Source organism: Apteryx mantelli, chromosome 1, assembly GCF_036417845.1.
Source record: "Apteryx mantelli isolate bAptMan1 chromosome 1, bAptMan1.hap1, whole genome shotgun sequence".
Lineage (NCBI taxonomy): Eukaryota > Metazoa > Chordata > Aves > Apterygiformes > Apterygidae > Apteryx > Apteryx mantelli.
Genome location: NC_089978.1, coordinates 127,293,361 through 127,313,632, shown reverse-complemented (window position 1 = coordinate 127,313,632; position 20,272 = coordinate 127,293,361). Strand labels below are relative to the sequence as shown.

Here is a 20,272-nt window from a genome sequence, read left to right as displayed (position 1 = left end):
AAACTGTGAACCTGAGTATGGATCTGGACTTGCTCACAAGTGATTATCTGGGAACAGTTTTAGTAGTAACTTTTCACGTTTCTGCTAATATCAAAAAGGAGACATATTGCCCTTAGATGTACATATAGCACTTCTATTAGCTTGGTGGGTGGGCCTTTGTACTTACTGTCACAGAACAAATCTGGTGGCATGTGTGAGATTTAAGGGATAAGAAAATGGAGGCAAAGAGCTGATGTGTTAATATGGTGAAAGAATTCAATAATTTGTCTGTTTTAAATGTATTATTCCTTTTCTTCAAGTGCAGAAGAGTCAACCTTCTCAGAATAAATCCTTATTTCAATTAGAGAACACAGATAAGAAACTATGGAAACTGGAGAACAAACGATCTTTTTTGCTCGTTTAGTACATCCACTGTCACTGCAGGAGTCTTCCCAATAGTATACTATCTAGTACTTTAGAATCACAGAATCATAATTTAGGTTGGAGGGGACCACCAGAGGTTATTTAGTGCAACCCTTGCTCAAAACAGGTCTGATGAGATGAGGTTGCTCAGATCTGTGTCCAATTGAGTCTTGAACACCTCCAAAGATGGAGAGTTACCAACTTCTCTGGACAACCTGTTCCAGTATCTGACCACCCCCATGGTGACATTTTTTTCCTATTATCTGGAATATGGAATTTCCCACATTCCAACTTTTGTCCCGTTGCCTCTTGCGCTATCCCTGTACATCTCTGAGAAGAGTCTAGCTCCATCTTCTCTGTATCCTCTGATCAGGTAGTTACAGACAGCAATCAGGTCTCCTCTCAGCCTTCTCTTCTCCAAGCTGAAGAGGTCCAGCTCTCTCAGCCTCTCTTCGTACATCATATACTCCAGCCCCTGTCTGTCTTGGTGGCCCTCCTCTGGACTCCCTCCAGTAGGTCAACATCCTTCTTGCACTGGGGGAACCCAAACCTGGACACAGTACTCCAGATGCAGTCTTACAAGTGCTGAACAGAAGGACTACTTCCCTGGCCTGGTTGGCCCTGCTGGCCCTTGGGCCTCTTGCTAATACAGCCCAGGATGCTGTTGACCTTCTTTGCTGCAACGGCACTCTGCTGACTCGTGTTCAACTGGCTGCCCCCTATGACCTCCAGATTCTTTTCTGCAGAGTGGCTTCCTAGGCAGTCGGCCCCCCAGCCTGTAATGTGGCATAGGGTTATTCCCTCCCCAATGCAAGACCTTGCACTTACTCTTGTTGGACACCATGAGGCTCCAGTCAGCCCATTTCTCCAGCCTGTCCAGATCCCTCTTAATAGCAGCCCTGCCCTCCAGCTGAATTTAGCTTTTGAAATACAATGACAGAAAGAGCCAGGGTGGGAAAGAAGCACTGTGGCCCAGAAGCCTCTCAAGGGAAAAGAGAGAACCAGATGGAGATAACAGTTTCATTTACTTTTGGAAGTTACTACTATTGGGAAGGAAACATTACAGAAATGTTTGGTTGGCTAAGCATTCTTATATCAGCATTAAGAAGTTAGTTTGAGCTTCTGTCCTACTCTCTTGGAAAAAAATTGTTTGCATTCATTTCTTAATAGTTGTTGGCAACTGGCCTCATGATATTGATATTCTGTGATACTGTATTTGCATTTGCTTTCCAAAACATTTTAATTTGGTATCTTTTTGATTTGATGACAGGGACAGTTGTAAGTCACAAACTGAAATGGAGTCCTTGCATACAGTTCTGTTTCCCGAGGAGGAGATGCCTGGGATCTCTCACAGACTGAAATGTGCAGTACTATGCAGCTGGTTTAATTAAACTCATTTTGTGCTGAAATCTTCTTAGAAGAAGGAAGATTCTGAAAGCCAGGGAGACCATCTGGATTTATCTAATTCTTCAGATTTTTTTGTTGTGTAAAAAGTAAGTGTGTGTTAAGGCAAGCCATCCAAACAGTTGCATTGCTAATGGAATGATAACCCTAATTCTTTAGCTCTGTAGAATCTATAAATCTTTAAAGCATTTAGAGTGTATAAGCATTCATAGTTTCTTCCATCAGGATACTGTCCCCTTTGCAAAGTAAGTATCCTAGGGCTCCACATAAAGCATTTGTGGTCAGGGAATGTGGCTTTGGGACAAACTTCCAAGACAGATTAGGCAAATCCAGTCTCTGGCTGCTTTAGGAATTGCTACAAGTTTTCCCACCCCTTTTAAAAATCAACTCCTTCACAAATCCAGATATTCTATTCACACAAACTATAAAAACCTTTAGAACTGTCAAATCAAGCTAACAAAATACCACACACAGCCTTCACAACAGACAATAACACAGGAGAAAATCTGTATCAGGTCAACCAAAGACTGTTATTGATTTATGTGTAGGATGTTCAGATGCTCCTGTTAATGCATGGCAGTATTAAGCCACAAATTATCCAAGGAGTGATTTTTCCAATATACCACAAATACCGCTAATGATTACTGATCTTAGGAATGTACTCTCTGTAGCACAGAAAGGATGTTACTGTAGTGATATAACTGCTTCACGTGACCTGTGGTACCATCTTCTGTGTCTGGTGTGTAAGGAATGTGTATAAATTACTTTCGATTCATTTTCCATTATGTGTTGCCAAATGTCTTGGTAACTATCGTATCTTACAAGCCCACTTAAAAGAGCCTCATCTGAGATAGCTTTCCATCAACTTCAGTTTCATTGGTGTCTCTTCATGTGTTGCTAAAAATATGTTGAAAGGGGAAAATACAAAACTTACTAAAATCCTTATGCTGAAACATTCCCTATGTATGAAAGAAGCCATCTTCTGTCAGCTGGCACAACTGTGGGGCCAAACAACTCACAAATGTGCATCAAAATTTGGCTGTCTTTAGTCTGAGTAACAAAATCTATTCTGGATTCTTCCATGATTTGACCCAAAAGATATCATGGACACGCTCATGGAAGGCCAGATAATGCCCTGCATGTTTCTTGGTGAAAAAGCCTCAATAAGCCCTTAGCATAGACTTGAACTTAGTTCAATTTTCATCATCTTAACAAAAAGCACGAATCTTAAAATAATTAGTAAACATCATTTAATTACTTCTCCAAGCAGCTCTGTGCATTGAGTAGGACTGATTCCTGAAGATGCTTTTCCTGCTGTTGTACACACCACTGGCCAGGACAGCATGATCTCTTTCACAGCGCTCTTTGGGACAGGGAGTGGAGAACACTTTCTACCTTAAGACAATTTTACATTGGCACCACTGAAACTGGAGATGCCAGGACATAGGTTGACTGCGACAACCCTTTCACAGCACAAAAGATGAATCCTTTAGGTCTGTACCGGCAGAGAGGCTGATTTTTGGAAGCTGTGGTCTCCCAAATCCCATCTGCCTTGCTGTGAGAGAGAGCAGGGTCAGCAGCGGGCTGAGAAGGTTTCAATTCCGAAGCTGAAAGAAATGTGAAATGATGTTTGTGCGGGTGCCTCTCGCACCCTTCCTCTCGGCCCTCTTAACTTGCTGGGAAGGGGCACAGCTGGGGCTGGAGGAGAGAGTATGGAAGTGTGGACATGCAATATTTCATCAGCATCTGCAGATTACATTTATTTTATCTACCACTGAAAAATATGTAATGAGGGCACTTATGCCCTTCAGTGATGATGAAGCTGATTCTTTTATCCTTTTATCCTTTGTGCTTAGGGTGCTTCTTTCCCCCCAAATATGCTTTCATGACAACCAAGGGGAACTAATTCAGTATGAAACCACCTACTGTAAGTCTCTCCAAAAATAGTATTTTGCCATTTTGTCATGATTGTAAGACTTGAAACTTTAGTTTTTTAAAAGTGTCTAGTCTTCATGGGTGATTTTAGCCTTCTAAAGCAAGCCCGTCCAATTACACAGGGTGAGTGTTCAAAAGCTAGAAGACAGATAAGAGCTGAAATTGCAATGTCTTGAGACTTCTTAGCCAATCTCTTGCTTTTTTAGAGCTGAAATTGTAATGTTTATGCATGGCGACTGGCAACACCAGTTCATTCTGTTTCATTAGCAACACCAGTACTCGCGTTTCCACAGTTTTATTTTTCCAGGCAGTTTTGTTTCACTTGCATGTCCACTTTGGGGAAAAAACGCCCCCAAAAAAGGTAAAATATTCTTGGTCGAGTGACAAAGTAGACGAGAGAAGGTACAGAGGGAAGCCAGGGGTAACCCGATCGGTGCGTTAACTCTCGACGGGATGAGTTTGGGGGCGGTGAGCCGCGCCCGGGGAGGCCGGCGGGAGCCCAGAGGCTGGTTCCGGCGGGGCCGGTGCCGGAGCCGGTGCCGGGGCCGGGGGCTTTCGCTGCGCAGAGGCGACGGCCCCCGGGCGGAGGGGCCGGGCCTCCCTCGCGCGGGGGCGGCAGGAAGCGGGGTAGCCCCGCAGCCGCTGGGGGCCGCGCCGCGCACCCGGAAGCGGTTGGGCCGGTTGCAGGGGGCGGTTGGCGGCGGTTGGCGGCGCGCGCCCGCCCGCCCGCCCGCTGCCTCGCTCGCTGCCTCGCTCGCTCGCGCGCTGCCTCGCTCGCAGGCGGCGGCGGCGGGGCGCAGGGCAGAGACGCGGCCCGGCCGCCCTGCAGCCCGCGATGCCCTCGGAGCGCCGGCCACGCCGCGGGGCATGGTGAGCCCGGGGCAGCCGCTCCCCGCGGGGACCAGGCAGGCGGCCTCGCTGCTCCGCCTCAGCCTCCTGCTGCTGCCGCTGCTGCGGGGCACCGGGGCGCAGAAAGGTGGGTGCGGGAGCTCCGCGGGCGCGGGGAGCGGCCGGGTCGGGGCTCCGCCGCGGGGACGGGAAGCTGCCCCCGCCGGCCCCCACCCGCAGCGTGCGGCCCCGCCGCCCCAGCCCCGCTCCCCTGCGAACAAAGGGCCGAGGGGCAGCCCCGGAGCCCCCCGCTTGCCCGGCTCCCCGCCGCGGGGGCGCTGCCGGCGGCGGGGCGGCGGCTCTCGGCGTCCCCGGGGGCTGCCGAGGCGGCGGGAGGAGCGCGGGGCTGCGGCGGGGCTGCGGCGGGGCTGCGGCGGGGCTGCGGCGGGGCTGCGGCGGGGCGCGGGCGTGTCTGAGCCACCTCGCTCCTGCGGGCGGCAGCGGCGCCCTGGGGTTTCGCCGCACGCCCTGCGCGAGGCCGTGCGAGCCGCGAGGCGGCCAGAAGGGCCGTGCTGTTTGTGTTGAAAACCAGCTCGGAGAATGCGTGCAAGTGTGTGCTGCGGCGAGAGTCCGGAGCCCACGGTAGAGAAGGGAGCTGGGTTTAGAGAAGTTGGTACCATTTCCCCGCCTCGGGTGGAATTGGACTGGTTAGACTTCAGCGCGTTGGAAACTGCAAGGCACGATTGGGTCACTTCGTGGCAGAGGATCAGAGGATGCCACAGTAACTGTCACTTTGATCATATGCTTGGAAGAAAGTGGTGGTAGTGAATGTTTTGACAGCATCTTGAAACTTTCGTTTCTGCGAATATAAGAGTTGAGAAAAGATATTTTATAGTCTTCATTTAGACTTGCATCTTGCACAAGTCTGGTTTCATTTCAGAAACTAAACTTTATTTTCACACAGTTTTCTCTTTCTCTGCATCTCAAAAAGAGATGAAAACTTATTTAAATGTCACAAACTCTACTCTGGGACTCACAAATATGTGTGGCATACTGTTAAACATATATTTTAACGGACTCCTTGAATGGAAAAAGGTCAGAGAAGTGTCTGTAGAACAAATTAGTCATGTTGTCTTGCTTTTTCATGTTATTTCCAGCTAACTGCAGTTAATATTTTTTGGTGTGCTACCATACATATACAAATCTAATGATAGAAAGCAATTGGCATACTTGTCATTTATTCTTCTTTAAATCTGTGATGGAGGAGGAGTAGACCCATTTGTGGCCGAGAGGAAATTGGGCGACTTGTGTTTTAGCATGTAGTCTTTTGAAAGCTGCTGCTAGATGGGTCAGACAGCAGCAAGGTGTTAGTTCAGCCTACAGGAGTATCACACTTTTGATTGTGTGCTCTAAATACTTGCATTGACCTGACGCTTCTCTGACACCTTGGTGAGCAGACCGAGCTTGTAACTCAAGGAGAAAACTGAAATAACCCGGGGGGGGGGGAAGGGGGAAGGAATATTTTTCTGCCAGATTAGTTAGCCGAATTGGCTCAGTGCATGGTCCAAGGTGTACTAGAGGGAGTGGAACCATGCAGCAGGGAGTGGGTCTGTCCGTCAAAGGGTCGGTGGGCTTTTGCATATGCTGTTCACTTTATCTTTCCGTACTCTGAGGAACTGCTGAAGATCCCATATCCAGTGTTTCAAGTTGACAGTGTCACTCTAGTTAATCCTTAAAACTTGCTCAGAAGTCTCACTTTTGAGAAGGAAGGGAACTTTTTTATTGACAAGCTTCATTTCATTTGGCAACAAAAAGCAGAGCTTGTTTTAAGGTTCATGTCTCTGTTACTGAATACAATGCTGTTCAGTATAAGAGGCCATTAGAGCTTCTAAGGAAAGTTCTGCTTGTGAGGGACTATTTCCTTGCCAAAATAGTTTTCATTTATCTTCTTCCAGAGAAGGTTGGGGAGCCCATATCCTGTGTCTTTAAAATGCTGCCATAGTTCTAATTTGGGTGAAGAATCCCATAGAGAAATGAAACCCATCTCTTGCTCTTGAAGGGTCTGCACAAAACTGTTACTAAGTTAGTGTATTAAATACACGCACAGACTTCTAAGAGAATGCCTTGATTGCCAAGGAAAGTACCAAAGGCTTAGGAAATTCCACAGTTAAAGTTGCTTTTAAGCTTTTTTTAGAAAAGTACAGTAGGTGATGCTATGTAGGAACCCAGCCTCATTCATTACATTAGGGAGGCTGATCCTCTGTTAATAAGCAGCTATTCATTTTCTTTCCCACTGTTCAGCAGCTGTAAGCCACATATTGTGTGGTATTTAAATCCTGCTCTGAAGATAGTGTTTTCATTTCTCATAGACTTTTCTGGAGAGCACTTTAACTAGTATGAATTGACTTAAAAATAATAATAATATGGTTTTGGACAAGTTGAAACTCTTCTGAATTTTGGGTCAAATGTCTGCTTAATGTTCTCCTCCTCCTCCTCTTCCAAGATGGACACAAAACTAGTAACAAAAAGGTGCAGGTAATGCTGTGGTGAATGTACTTTTCACCTAGGAGTCCACTGTACTGCCTTTTAGGATTAGGGTTTGGGGTCCCTCCCCGCCTGTCACACTGAAAATCATCCAGTGTATGGAATTCAGCATTCATTGGATCAGGGTCTTGAACCTGAGTGCCTTACTGTCTTGGAAAATGTGAGCATTTTGTATGAGGTCGAGCAGCCTCAGAAGCTTTGAAAAAGGCTCAACAGAAGAGTACTCTGTACTGTATTACAGATTCTCACACATCTCACACTGTCCAGCTGACTGCTGTGCAAGTCATGTCCTTTCCCTCTTGCAATTTTAAAACCACTCTGTGGTGATTCTTGGTTACAAGAAGAGTGATATTAAGAAAATATTTAACGTGTTTTAGTTGTTTTTCATGTAGTTTAGCAGCTGGAAATGAAAGCAGGCCAGCACCATATAAGCCTCCTGCTCTTCCTGGAGCACCTTTTGGAAAACAGTGCTCTTAGCAGATGTTTGGCTATTGACATAAATTCAGTATGGCATGTTTGTTAGGTAAACTTAACTTATTTTGTTTGTAAAGAATCATCATAAAACAGCTTAAGAGAGAAATACCACATATCTTTCATTCAAATAGAAGTTAAGTAATGTTTTAGTTATTCTGAAGGTATGAAGATTGTACGGTCTTTGGGGCAAGAACTTCATTTTGTTGCCACACATAGTTTGATAGTCATCTGTTGGGGTTCCTTAGTGGATACTGATTTGTGTATAAAATAGGAATAAAGACCTAAACTCAAAATAAATAAACTTTAGATTCTGAAGTTGATACCCAAAGTGATTTGAAGCAGGTTTGGTTTTGTTTGCAACTTTTTCTTAAAAACATTTAACTTAGAATGCTTGTTTTTGAAATGTGGTGTTCTTGCATCTTGTTCTAAACAGTTACCAACCTTTTAGAGTATGTTATTACATATACATTTAGAATATGTTATGCTTTTTTATTTCAAACCTCATTGAAGAAAGTAAAAGAAAATGATTTATCACTGTAGTTTCAAAATATATTTGCTTCAGTGCAGCACAGTAAAATCATTTTTTGAATGTGTGGTGCTGAGTTACTGTGATATGAAATGTTAAGTAGAAGAATTAACAGCTCTGCATGCGTTGAGCCTAAATGAAACATTTTTCCACAGCTTTGTGCCTTGTAATTGAACTGCAGTATTCCTAGATCCATTTTGTGTTCCCTGTAGCCTTTCGGTTCCCCTGCCTGCCCTCCCCTTGCCTCTGCGGTGCTCCTGGTGCCCCCTGCTCACCTCTGCTGGTCGGCACAGCGAGGCAGTAGGCAGCTGTGGCCGTGACTGATCAGTCCAGAATTAGGCACATGCTGATCAGTGAGCCTAGCCCTGCCTCTCTGCAGGATCCAAAATAGCTCATTGTCATTCAACCGTTGGTGGCTCAAACAAATGACTGTAGAGACTAGTGTGACTTCCTGGCCACTTACTGTACAGAACTGTCTGTCGCTGAAATTGCTGCCTTTCTCCTGCATTATAGTGAGTTACTGGGGTGGATGAGAAGACTAGAACTAGCTGTGTGATTTCGTAAACTTTGTTTCCTTAAACTTTGTTTCAGGCTTAGAAATAAATGTCTGTCCCTTTTTGTCACTAAGGTGACCTTCCAGTTGTGAGCTTCAAGCATGAAAGGATATAACAATACCCTCCAACTATAGATTTGGAAGACAGGTGGCTGGATTTGAGAGGAAAAGGGAGCAGAGGAAGAGAAGGTGGGTCTAGCTGCACATCCATTAGCTGGGCAAGATGGGAGGAGAGGGAGACAGACTGTAGCTGTGTTTTTTTTCTAAATGTCCTGGAGCAGATGGTTTCCTTCTGGAATGGGACTGGCGAGCATTGCAGCTGCCAGGGTAGCTCGGTGCAGGTGCTGCCTTCCTGCTGCATTTGCAGAGAGCTCCTGGGATGAGACTGTGAAGCACTACTGCAAAATCTTCCACCATATGAGCAGTGGTCATGTGTTGCCCTTAATGCAAGTGCCCTTTTCTGCTATTGCTCAATGAGATTGGATGATGTCTCCTCACCCTTTGTATATGCTGTCCTTGGCTGGGCTTGTCAAGGAGGAAAAGGGTCAAAGCCCAACCCACAAAGGATTATTTTGATTAAAAAAACAAACAAACAAACTTTGGATGAAATATATATTATCCTCAAATTAACATTAGAGTAAGTCTTTTATGAGGCGGAGGGGAGCCTCTGTTGAACTATTTGGTGTTTGCTAATAGGACAGCTTTAATTAGGAACGCACAGTGTTGTAAAGCTGCAGTTGTGCAGAATACTGACTCTTGCGGATTCAGAGACTGGTATGGTGTGGGCGGGAGCACTGAGGCAAACCCCCTTCATCCTTGTGCTGAGAATTGTGGAAGAATTTTTCAAGACCAGGGCATAAAGTTCTGCCAGGTTTAGCTGGCAGAATTTGAGATGCTGTCTCCTGATTCAGGTTTTCTGATGCCATCTTCCTTGCTTCCCAGCATTGCACCTTTGAGGTTGATGCAGTGAGGAGAAGGAGGAGTGAGAATTGTGTGGAAGAATGCTCTTCCTGGGCGAGAACAAGCTGGTACTGGAAGCATAGACCTAAAAATGGTGAAAATACAGGGGAATCTTTTGAAACCAAGAATCTTGGCAAGGTTAATTTTCCTCCCCCAGTTGCTGTTAGCCTTATTTGAAGTAATTAAGTGGGTCTGGTGGGCAGAAGGTACATGTGTTTTGCAGACCCATCCTATCTGGCAGGTTGCTTTGCAGGACTCATTCTGTTCAGACCAGCTCATCTTTGGGAGGTGACGGAGGTTGGGGTGTGCTAACTTAGTCCACTCCTCTTTAAAGAATTCAGGAATCACCGTTTTGTGTAAGCATTCTTATAGTTCTCATCCTCGGTCCCAGAAGGCATTGCATTTTACTTTGGTCTCAAACAGTACAATGCAAGTTGTTTATATAAATATATACACACTTTTAAAAAGCAAATATCTGAGCTAGTGTTACTGTGTATCGCTCAAGGCAGTGACCTTCTAGTGTAGTAGTGTAGTCTCCTTCAGGAAAACAATTTTCCTTGTACTGAAAGGAGGTGGAGGTGTTCAGCTTTCAAAATTTGGAGAAATGTTTTCTTAGGTCATTAGCATATGAAAAAAATAAGCAGTCTCCCTTTTTTGCAATCTTGTCACCTGCTCTGCGCTTTGGGAAATGATGCGTTAGGTCTTCAGTCTGATTGCTGCTGTTTTGTACGGTTTCTGTCATCAGCTGGTTAAGTGCTACCTCAGATGCATCATCTTTGAAAGCTCAGATAATTATCAGTACAAATGCGATCCTTGACTTGTTGGAACTGCTGTGCTCAACTTCTTTGCAAGTGTTCCCATGTCAGCTACTTTATCAATATTTTGAAAGGTTTTTAAATGAAAGCTGAGACAGAACAAGTAAGATCTGCCTGTACATTTAAGCTGTTGTATCCTTTGTAGCTACACCCTGCACTTCAGGGAAGCACCGGCTCAGGATTGCCAGAAGTTTAATTTGTAGTCGAAGGATTTTCCTCCTCTCCTGTATTTTCTAATGAAGAGTTGCTTTTAGATTAATTTCTTTAATCAATTATTGTAAAACATCAGTGAGGCATTTTTTAACAGGAATGTACTTAAAAACATTGTCCAAGTACAGACTGTAGAATGCATTACTGAACTGATGGAAGTGGGGAAGGCAGTAATGTTTACCTGAAAGACCGTATAGCAACTCATATCGAAATAGGTTCTGTAAAATATTCAGTACAGATTCTTATACAGAGTGGTGGGTTATTGTCCATGAAGCCTGTTCATTAATATGACAAGACTGAAATATCAGATTTTGCTAAGCTTCATGCTTTGCTTCTGTTATTTGTAGCAAAAATCTAAGCTGTGTTACTCATATTCTATTCAAACTTGTTGCTTGTCATTTGAATTAAAAATACTTGAAAGCATGAGATTGATTTGACATTTGGACCACAAAAGCAGCACTGATTTTGAAATTGGCTTTTATCTGAAAAATTATTCGTGTAATGTTTGAAAAAAACAAAACAAACCCTAGACCTTGGATGAGCAAGAAACATTTAACCTCCACTGTTTCTTTTTGTGCATTTGTCACTTCCACTGTTTCTCTGCACAATCGCTTAATTTCCCTTGGTGTGTATCTTTCTAAGAGCAACAGAAAGATAACGTTTCTTTATTGTTGCTAAAATCTTCAAAAATGAATTCAGGCAGAGTTGGTTTCACATCAGTTTAGCTACTGGTATCCTGCTTGTTTCAGCAGGCTACATTTTGGACTTGATACACAGGCACTTGGTAGTGCCTGCAGTAGTCTGTAGCATTTGGATGCTTCATGTTGGCATTTCTTACAAAACCTCTGCTTGTATAGTTGTCACATCTGTTTGTGTTAGGTGGATTCTTTTTCTTAGCAGATTCTGGCTTAAAATAATTTTACTTTGAGTTTGCGGTCTGTGAGGTTTGGAGCAAGAAACAGTTGATGAATGCTGAAACTTAGTCATCAGTTGTCCCTTTGACTTAGGGTGAGACTAGTTGTACCCTGAAAATCAAGTGTATGAGTGTTTATCTTTGACAGTAAATGACAACCTATGCTCTTAAATGTTTCGCTGTGAGTGTGCAGTGAGGCTCTAGTTTTAGCTGAGTTCTCTAGGTTTATATGATTGAAATGCATTTGCAACTACAACCTAAAATATAATACAAAGTGTGTGAACCATCAGAAGTGCAAAGATACTTAGCAGCTTGGTGATTTTTTAACAAGATAAATTCTGTTGAAGAAAATCTAAATAAATCAAGGATTCCTTGAAGCAGAATTTGTGTAAGTGGGGGTAATACATATTGGTCAGATGTGCTCACTTTTGCCTTTTCATGTCAGCAAAAATTAATTTTAGCCTATTCACTGGTCTGTGTTGTAAGACAAATGTTTTTGCATTTTAACTGGCTTGTGTATTCATTATTTTCTTAAAATTATTTGATTGTTGATCATTACAATTTCTGTTCTTAGTATCTTACTGAAAGTACTAAGCTTCAAGTTTTCAGCTGAACAAACCTCTGTCCTTTTAATAGAAATGCCGCACATCTTGTTATTTGAAGGGTAATGTAATTAGGAAAGTTTCAGTTCTGCACCATTGTTACGATAGCCTACATAGTTGTTGCATTAGTAAATGTTTTTGTGTAAGCTGAATAAAGTTTATGAACTTAGTTGTGTCATTCTTGGCAATAATAGGACTGAATAATAAGGAATTCACGCATATGTCGTAAATAAAGTAGGTGTATCTTATTTAAGAACAAGTTAGAAACTTTTTTTTTTTAATCTCAAGTGTTTAAAGCACACTACCTTTAGAAATACTCAAAAATTCTCTTTCTGAAGCTATTTTTAAATCAAGTCTGAAAACTTTCTGGAAAGTTAATTTTAATTGAACATCCTAAATTCACTCTGGTTAAAATCATGACTAGCCAACTCTAATGAGCTGTGGTATACAAGAAATCATACTCTAATCTAAATGACCCTTTAGGTTTTCAATTCTGTGAATCCATCTTTCCTTAACATGATCTATAAATAATGTTATTTTTTAAAGAAATATTTCCTGTGTGCTTTCTTTACACTGAAGAAATTTTGTCTTTTATCTGGCAGACTGTATGACAACATCAGTTTTGTTAGTTGTAGCAGTAAAAAACTGGAAAATCAGTTGAGGATTTTAGATTTCTGAGGAGTTCAGATTTTTTTTCTGTTCTGTGGTATCTTTATTTTTGTTAGCTTATTTCATTGACCAGTAAAAGTTTTAAATGAATGTATTGCATTTTAACATTTCTCCACTCTTTATGATGTGAAAATTCAGATAGGTGAGATTCAGCAAAATCACAGGAGACCAACTTGATTAACCATATTCCTCAGGTTATGTACCATTTGAGTACTAAAAAATTTGAAAATTAATAAATTCAATGGTCAGATCATCCATATGCTTTATAACTCCCCTCCCATATGCTTTATAACTTCTCTCCTTAATCCCTCCTTCTAAACCTTTTTCCCAGAGAAGTTCTTTCCAAATCAACTCTAAGTTCACGGAGGAGCCTTTTATCATCCTGAATTGGAATAGTATCCATCAGAAGGATAATCTCTTTCCAGTTACTGATCTTTGGACCATCAGCCTGGCTGAAAATGGGTGTATTATGCATGAAGCCACATAGATCCTCTTTTCTAACTTTTCTCTCTCACAGCAGTTCTTCTGATAAAACCATTTCTCTAAACAGTACACCTGTTTTCTTGGTTTCTTACTTGAAGTGCTGTGAGAGTTAATATTTCTCGGAGGTGTATCAAATAGTGGTGGGACAGGGAACTTGAATAGCTTGGTGTGCTTCTGTAAATGGTTGTGAGCAGATACTGTTGATTTTGGACTAGCAATTAAACAAAGCCTGTAAATATTTTGTACAATTATTCCAGATATGTGAAAGGTTAATTCTTTTCATCTCTAAATGCCATTTTCTCCTCATATTCAGTGATCTGTTTGTGGTTTTCCTACTCTCAGATTTGGCAATCATAACCCCCCTGTGCATGACATGTTACTGACTGGCTGCTTCACCACAAAGAGGAAATCTTTTCAGTTCTCTTAAGTGCTGTTTCTTGGAGTAGAAGTAGCAGTTTCAGTGCCCAGTTGCTGCTTCAGGTATTGAGAGAGGGGGATAAGAGCCTTAGACTGTTTTAGCAATTTTGTTACAGTTCACATAATACATCCTATTTTTACACTTCTAGCTTTATACTGAGGTAGACCTACAGTGATATATATAACAGACTTAGGGTTGATACTTGTGTACCTGCTTGGATATAAATATTCTTTGTACAGACAAACCCCACAGGAATGAGGGAGATGAAAGTTCCTCAATATTCTGAATGGAAAGGAGATGAATTAGAAAAATAATAGAAATAGGAGATGAATTAGGAAAATAATAGAAATAGAAGATGAATTACAGTGGTGCAATTTCACTTGGTTGCTCTTAGAGTCAGGAGATTTTAGCTCTGAAAGGATAGCTGGCTGCAGTGTTGCAGCATGTTTGTGGAGAATGTTGTGCGCCTCGACTTGCCAGCAAGTCTGCAGGGGCTGTCAGAGTTGGCAGCTCTTGCCTCTTCAGCAGGACTGTGGCCAGTTCAATCTGTATCTGGTTATTTTAACTTTGCTCCAAATTGATTAGAATGTGGAAAAAAACCCTTACCTTGTTCAGTGTGGTGACAAGCAGCCATTGCCAGTTAACTTTTCTCTTATAAATCTGAATTATGTGAAATGAGGAAGCACTGAGCCCCATTATCTGTTAACTGCTGTTTGTGTGTTGTTGTATAGAGGTGTCAGAACATGGCTCAGTTCCACAAGTGGGGAAGAGAGATGCATTAAATGTAACGCTTTTGAACACTTGTATGTGAAGTCCAATGGTGATTAGATTTTTATCGTTTTCTCAAGTAGATTTGAAAAGGTCAGATAAAGCATTTTCATTAGTTTCCTTATCTCTTTGTTTTTAAAGAGCTGTTTTCAAGGTCTTTGGTTCTATAGTACATAGCATCTTTTTTTTTTCCTGCTGTGAAGAAGTTACAGCAAAACTGAAGGGCAAGTTTAGCGTTTGTAGATAATTTTTTCTGGGGCTTCACATGTTACTGACTTCCTATGTGCTCTTGTTACACCATTGGCATTGTAATTTTGCCACTTGAAGAACAGTGACTCAAGGGAGTAAATTTACTGTCATCTTTCCCATTAATCCTCTTATTTTTCATTGGTACATAATGTCTGTTTTATGGATTGTATTCATAGAAGATCACAAGTATGAAAACATCTTCTTTTGTAATGGATCATCTACATGGCAAAATTAGGAAAGAATTACAATATCTTCAAGAACAAATTGTAGATTATATTTCATGACAGTGGAATTAAGCCATGTTGTTCATAACAGAAAAACCCCAAACAGTCTATCATAATTGTGAAATTAATATGGAAAAGGTGTGTTAGAAACTAAGACAATGCTTATGTCAGCTTCACAGGCAGAAGGAAATATTGGTGGAGAGATGTGATATGTTAATGTGTCATCAGCAGGACTGCGAACTTTAGAGATCGTTAGGAACTGATATTTAAAGTCACTGTTCTCAGTGCAGTGAGTGGGTACAATTGATTCCAACTGTGTTTTGCTTTCTGAAAGCATCTAGCTGCCCTGCTGTTATCTGCCCAAAGCTACCTGCTTCCTTCCTGCCACCCTCCATTGGTTCCATGGTAGCCAAACATGATTTTACAGCTGGCTGCTGCTGTTGTGCCCTCTCCGCCCCTGCCTCCCATCTTCTCCGCTCTATGGGCGCCGGTGATTGTCAGACCCCTGCTTATCCATACTTACCTATTTACTCAGTAGAAGGCAAGTAGGCTGGCAACCTGGGGATAAAACTGCTGCACAGCTCAACAAGGGTCCAGTGCGCGCTGGCAAGGGGCAGGGGAGGAAGTCATAGCTGGTTGCAGAAGTGAAGATGGTACTGCGGAAGCTCACATTTAGATCAGTTCATGCCACTGTAGACCTGCAGCACGGGTGGTGTGGTATTGGTTACAAAGTGATAATGGAAGAGAGGAAAAGATGATTGTAGTGTTAATTTAGCCTGTGAATTGCTGGAGTGACTGGAGAGTTTTTCACTTCTTTGTTGAGGGTTGGACATATTTGGGACGCATGACATTTCATTCTGTCCTGGTGTGATGAGGAGTTTGAAAGACATACAAAAGATTTGGGGTCTATTCTGACCTTGGATACTGCTTATTCTGACATGCAGTTTTGCATGACCATCTGTGTGTCTTGCATTTCCTTCATCAGCTGCGTTTCTGCTATGTAGTGCTTAGATTGAAGCACAACAGTGTTTATTTTTATGAAAGTGTTAGGGCAGATTGCTAAGTAAACGATATGTCTTGGGAAGCTGGCAAGCTGCATGTGCCAGACAAAAGACAACACACAATTTGAACTGTCACTATGATTCAGCATGGGTAGCAGATCAGGAGGGTTTCTGCAGCTTGTGTTATTGCAAGTAGAGCAGTATTACAGAATCCTCACGTAAAACACTTTTCTCCATGGCTAGCCTGTCTTTGCAGGCTGCTTTTGCCTGGGTGATATTTAAGCAAGTCATAGCTGTTCCCTGGGGACTTCATTCACGTCATTCCCTGAACATCAGCAAGCAAAAGTTCTGCAACACAAGTTGATCTTTCTTTTCTGTTTTTTTTGAAGCAGTCATGATAGCAGAGGAAGCAAATGTCTTACCTTCTCTGACAGTGTAATAATGTGAGAGCTTTCTGCTTTAAAATGTTACCATATTCTGGATATTGAATTTAGCAAGGCTAAGTGTTAAGCTTTTTATGTCAAATAAACTCAGTGGCTGAAAGCTAAGACTGTGTTTCCAGGGATGGTGATTGAAAAGCTGTGTGTACAGATAAAAATAATGAAGTGCTAAGTATCACTAGCTCAGCATGTGGCTAGGGCTGCGAATTAAAACAGTTAAATTTTGTTGTAATGACATCTTAAATTTTGTACTTTTGCTACAAGAACAAGAAGCTGCAGCTGTCTTTTGCCTCCTGCTACCATGAGCTGCAAACATTTTGAAAGGCAGAATCCTTACTGTGTTTTACCTTTCTTTTTATTCTTATCTCTGTAGCACCTCAACCTTATAATTTAGTGACTATTTTAGGAGTGCCCCACGGTAGAGTGCTCCTGATTGGGATTAATACAGTTTCAGGAGAGTTTAAAATGCCAGCACAGACTGGCAGTGCTGATGAAAGAAGTAGTCTCTGGCATTTCCTTGCCTTACACTATCCCATCCTTCTGTTAGAGAAGGCACTGGTACATTTGTGCACTAAAGGAAGTTGGAGGGTTGCTCTAGGTTAAAACTACCAGTTATTTTTATCTCAGGTCCTTGGTCTGGTTTACCATGTGGCTGCAGAAGTGCTTACTCCAGTACCAGGAAAGGTGTGAGAAGTGGCTAAAAGCGAGAGGCGGACAAGGCTTGCTTTTGTTCGGGGCTGCACTGACTTTAAGTGCCGTGAAGTGTTTATTGAGCTATGGCCTTGCTTGTGAAGGCATGGGGTATTTTATGTTGTGAAATATCTGCAGTGGGATGAAGTGCTCCAAACCAGTGTTTTACTGAGGCAAATGAATAGCATAAAGGTGAAGGTGGACTGTGTGCTTGTTGGCTTGTTAGGAAAATGAACTCTGACGGATGAGCAGATTCCCTCCTGAAGAACATAGTTCTGTGGATTTTGATAGAAACAGCACCGAGTTTGAAGGACAGAAATAAGAACATTTAAAAAAAAAAAAACCTTAAAAAGCTATTTGCAATTTTTCTTCTCTGTGGCCTTAATTCTTCTGTGTTTGTTTTTCATGGAAATTTTCTGGTGGTTGTTCAAACTTTCTTGTTCCCACTGAGAGCGGTAAAAGGAGATGCAGTGTCTTTTTGTAAATCAGAAGGAGTTGCATATTTAGAGCTAAAATAAATGTTTTAAAGTATCTTTTTGCTTAAATAATGCTGATAGATCTGGTTTTGCCATCACTTAGTTACGAAAGATAAAATTACTTCCTGTATGTGGTCATAAATTTATAGCTGTAAAATTTCCTCAGGAAACCCACTGGTTAAATTGACTGTCTTCTAAAGGCCATGCCACGTGTTAAAATTGAGACTAATGTTTTGATATGCATCAGTTATGCTTTATAGAGTGTAATCTTAACCTGTCTGAAGTCTGTTTTGTCATTCTTCTTTGAGTAAGGATTCTCTAGTCTTCCAGATTCATTTTTAACATGTTTGGGTAGTGAGAACAAGATTAGCAGTCATTAACAGCAGGCAGTCTCAGGGGGAAAAAGTTCTGATTAATTATCTTTTATAGTTGAAGTCAATCTCTTTCGTGGGTATTAATAGAATATTTAGCCCCCGCTTCTGCATGTGCATATCCTCTCATTATATTAAGTTTCACATTTTCTTCTGATCGAGTGCATTCTGATGTGTTTGTGTTGGTTCAAGTTCTGTATTTTGTTGATGTAAAGAACTTGGGTATGAGAAGATATTTTAAATCATCTGCATGATTACATCAGACATCCATGTGCCATAACCCAGGGGTCATATGTAATCTGTCAGGATAATTCATCCAGGCTGCATTTGGAGGCTCCGCCAGAGCAGATGAATGGTTCTCCTGACAACAGCAGTCTGCTTTCCTCTACCAGCTTCTTAAGAGGCGCCAATGTTTCTGGCACACTGTTCTGGTGAGGATCTGTGGTTTTTTGTTTGCCGTGACCATGGTCCCCAGGACACACCAAGTTCAATGCATGTGTGCAGACCTTGCAGCAAATGCCAGGTGTAATGTGTACGTGTGAAATAAATCTGGCGCTTCTGAGAAGCGGTTGATCTATTGTGCAAATGCCGTAGGTCTGTTGTGTGATGGAGAAGGCTGAAAGAAAGCAAGGGACCTGTTCAGCTGGGTACTGATGGCTGATAAAAGACACTGTCATCCCATTCGAGAAAAACTGATTTAGGACTTGACATCAGTCTGTGTATGCGATCTCAGATATTCTACTTTCATGTGCACAATTTAACAGAAGCAAAAGATCCTGTGGTGCTTAATTAATAACTTCCAAATGTAAAGTAGACAATGCTGCTATACGCATGGCTAAAGTGCAAAGAACGCTTGTGTTTTCTCTTTTTCTTGGAGAAGTCACTGAGCATTGCAGATTGCTCCCCCCATAAAGGATATATATATATGTGTCTCTGGGGATGATTGGTGGTGTTTATACAACTTTGGCAGAAATGATGAAGCACCATTTATACAGGGAGACTCAAGAATTAGCCTTTCAGAATCAATAAAATAAAATGAGGTTTCATTGTTCTGCAGGGGTTTCACTGGAAGTAAATTCTAGAAATTTTCAAATAGCTCCTGAATGATGATGCTGTCCTTGGCAGACTGTATATTGCGTGCCAGACATGCAATGGTAATCTTTAAATTCTTCAGGCATGAAGTGTCTGGCACTTCTGCTATCACTAACCTAAATGAAACACATAGCAAAAAAAAGAGATCTAAAATATCTGGCCAGAATGAGCTACTTTTAAAATTGACTTCATGGTACAATGACCTTAGACAATGCTGTAGACGCAGTTCAGGGGCATTTGTTTTTCTTCACAGCAAGATTTGAGAGCAAGTTCTCTAGTGTACATAGATCAGAGAAGTATTTTGGCCTGCTTGTTTTCAAGGAAACCTGCAACAAAAGGGAGATTAGAGATTTGTGTTTCCAGCAAATTGAGAGACACACATTAGAAAGTTTTTATTTCTAGCCACTGGAAGCAAGACTGAAAGTTCCAAGGAATGAGGGGAAATTTGATATTTCTTAGCGATGTCTTTAAAACAAACATCTTGACATCTTTTTAAAATTCGCAATATTTTATTTGCATTTTAAGGCCTAAAAATGTAAGGGGTTTTTGTCTGTTTTTGTATGGGAGTGTTGCAGTTCTTTTGTTTTTCTCTTAAGAAGCGTGTGTCATGTTCACCAGGCAAATGCAGCACTGGTATTGTTCCATGTTTCTGAGACAGCTGAATAGCAAACCAGTGAAGAGAATGGTTTAACCGAGTGCTAGGCATGTTCTTTGCTGCCTTTAAGTGGAGAAATTTGCAATCTAAGTATAGTTTGAGTCAAAGAAGAGACCAGAGCTCTCCTTTGTCTTTGACTTCCAGCAACATATGCTGAAGAAACAAAAGTATTGGGAAGAATCAAAGATATGTGATTGTAAGAAATAGTGTTTCTGTGTGGTTACTGCATTGCAATAATGGCCCCATTGAAACAAGAAATAATTACCTGCCAGGTATTGTAGATCTTGCAAGCATTTTACCTACTCAATGAATTTTCCTTGTAATGAACTCAGGACAACATATCTGCCTGGGGAGGTCAACGCTATGATTTCATGTTCAAAAGGCCACTGGATTAGCGTACCTACATAATATTTTCAGCCTATAAATGAGCAGTTGCATGCCCCAATCATGGAACAGGAAGAGCACAGAGAATTGGTTGACTGGCTTGTTGCTTTTATTTAGGACATAACCTAAAATTGATTGTGGTTTATCCTGAAAATTAATTTTCTATGTCTTCAGTGTAAAGAGTTC

The 20,272-nt window shown here is 41.8% G+C and overlaps 1 protein-coding gene across 1 annotated transcript in view; it reads left to right on the top strand.

Annotated features, from left to right (window-relative positions):
• Window positions 1-4,560: 4,560 nt before the first annotated feature.
• Window positions 4,561-20,272, top strand: part of DCBLD2 (discoidin, CUB and LCCL domain containing 2) — a 47,986-nt gene continuing 32,274 nt past the window's right edge. Inside the window, exon 1 of the mRNA XM_067301397.1 lies at window positions 4,561-4,717. Within this exon, the coding sequence (XP_067157498.1) occupies window positions 4,609-4,717 (109 nt within the window). The 5' untranslated portion in view covers window positions 4,561-4,608. The remainder of the gene's footprint in view (window positions 4,718-20,272) is intronic.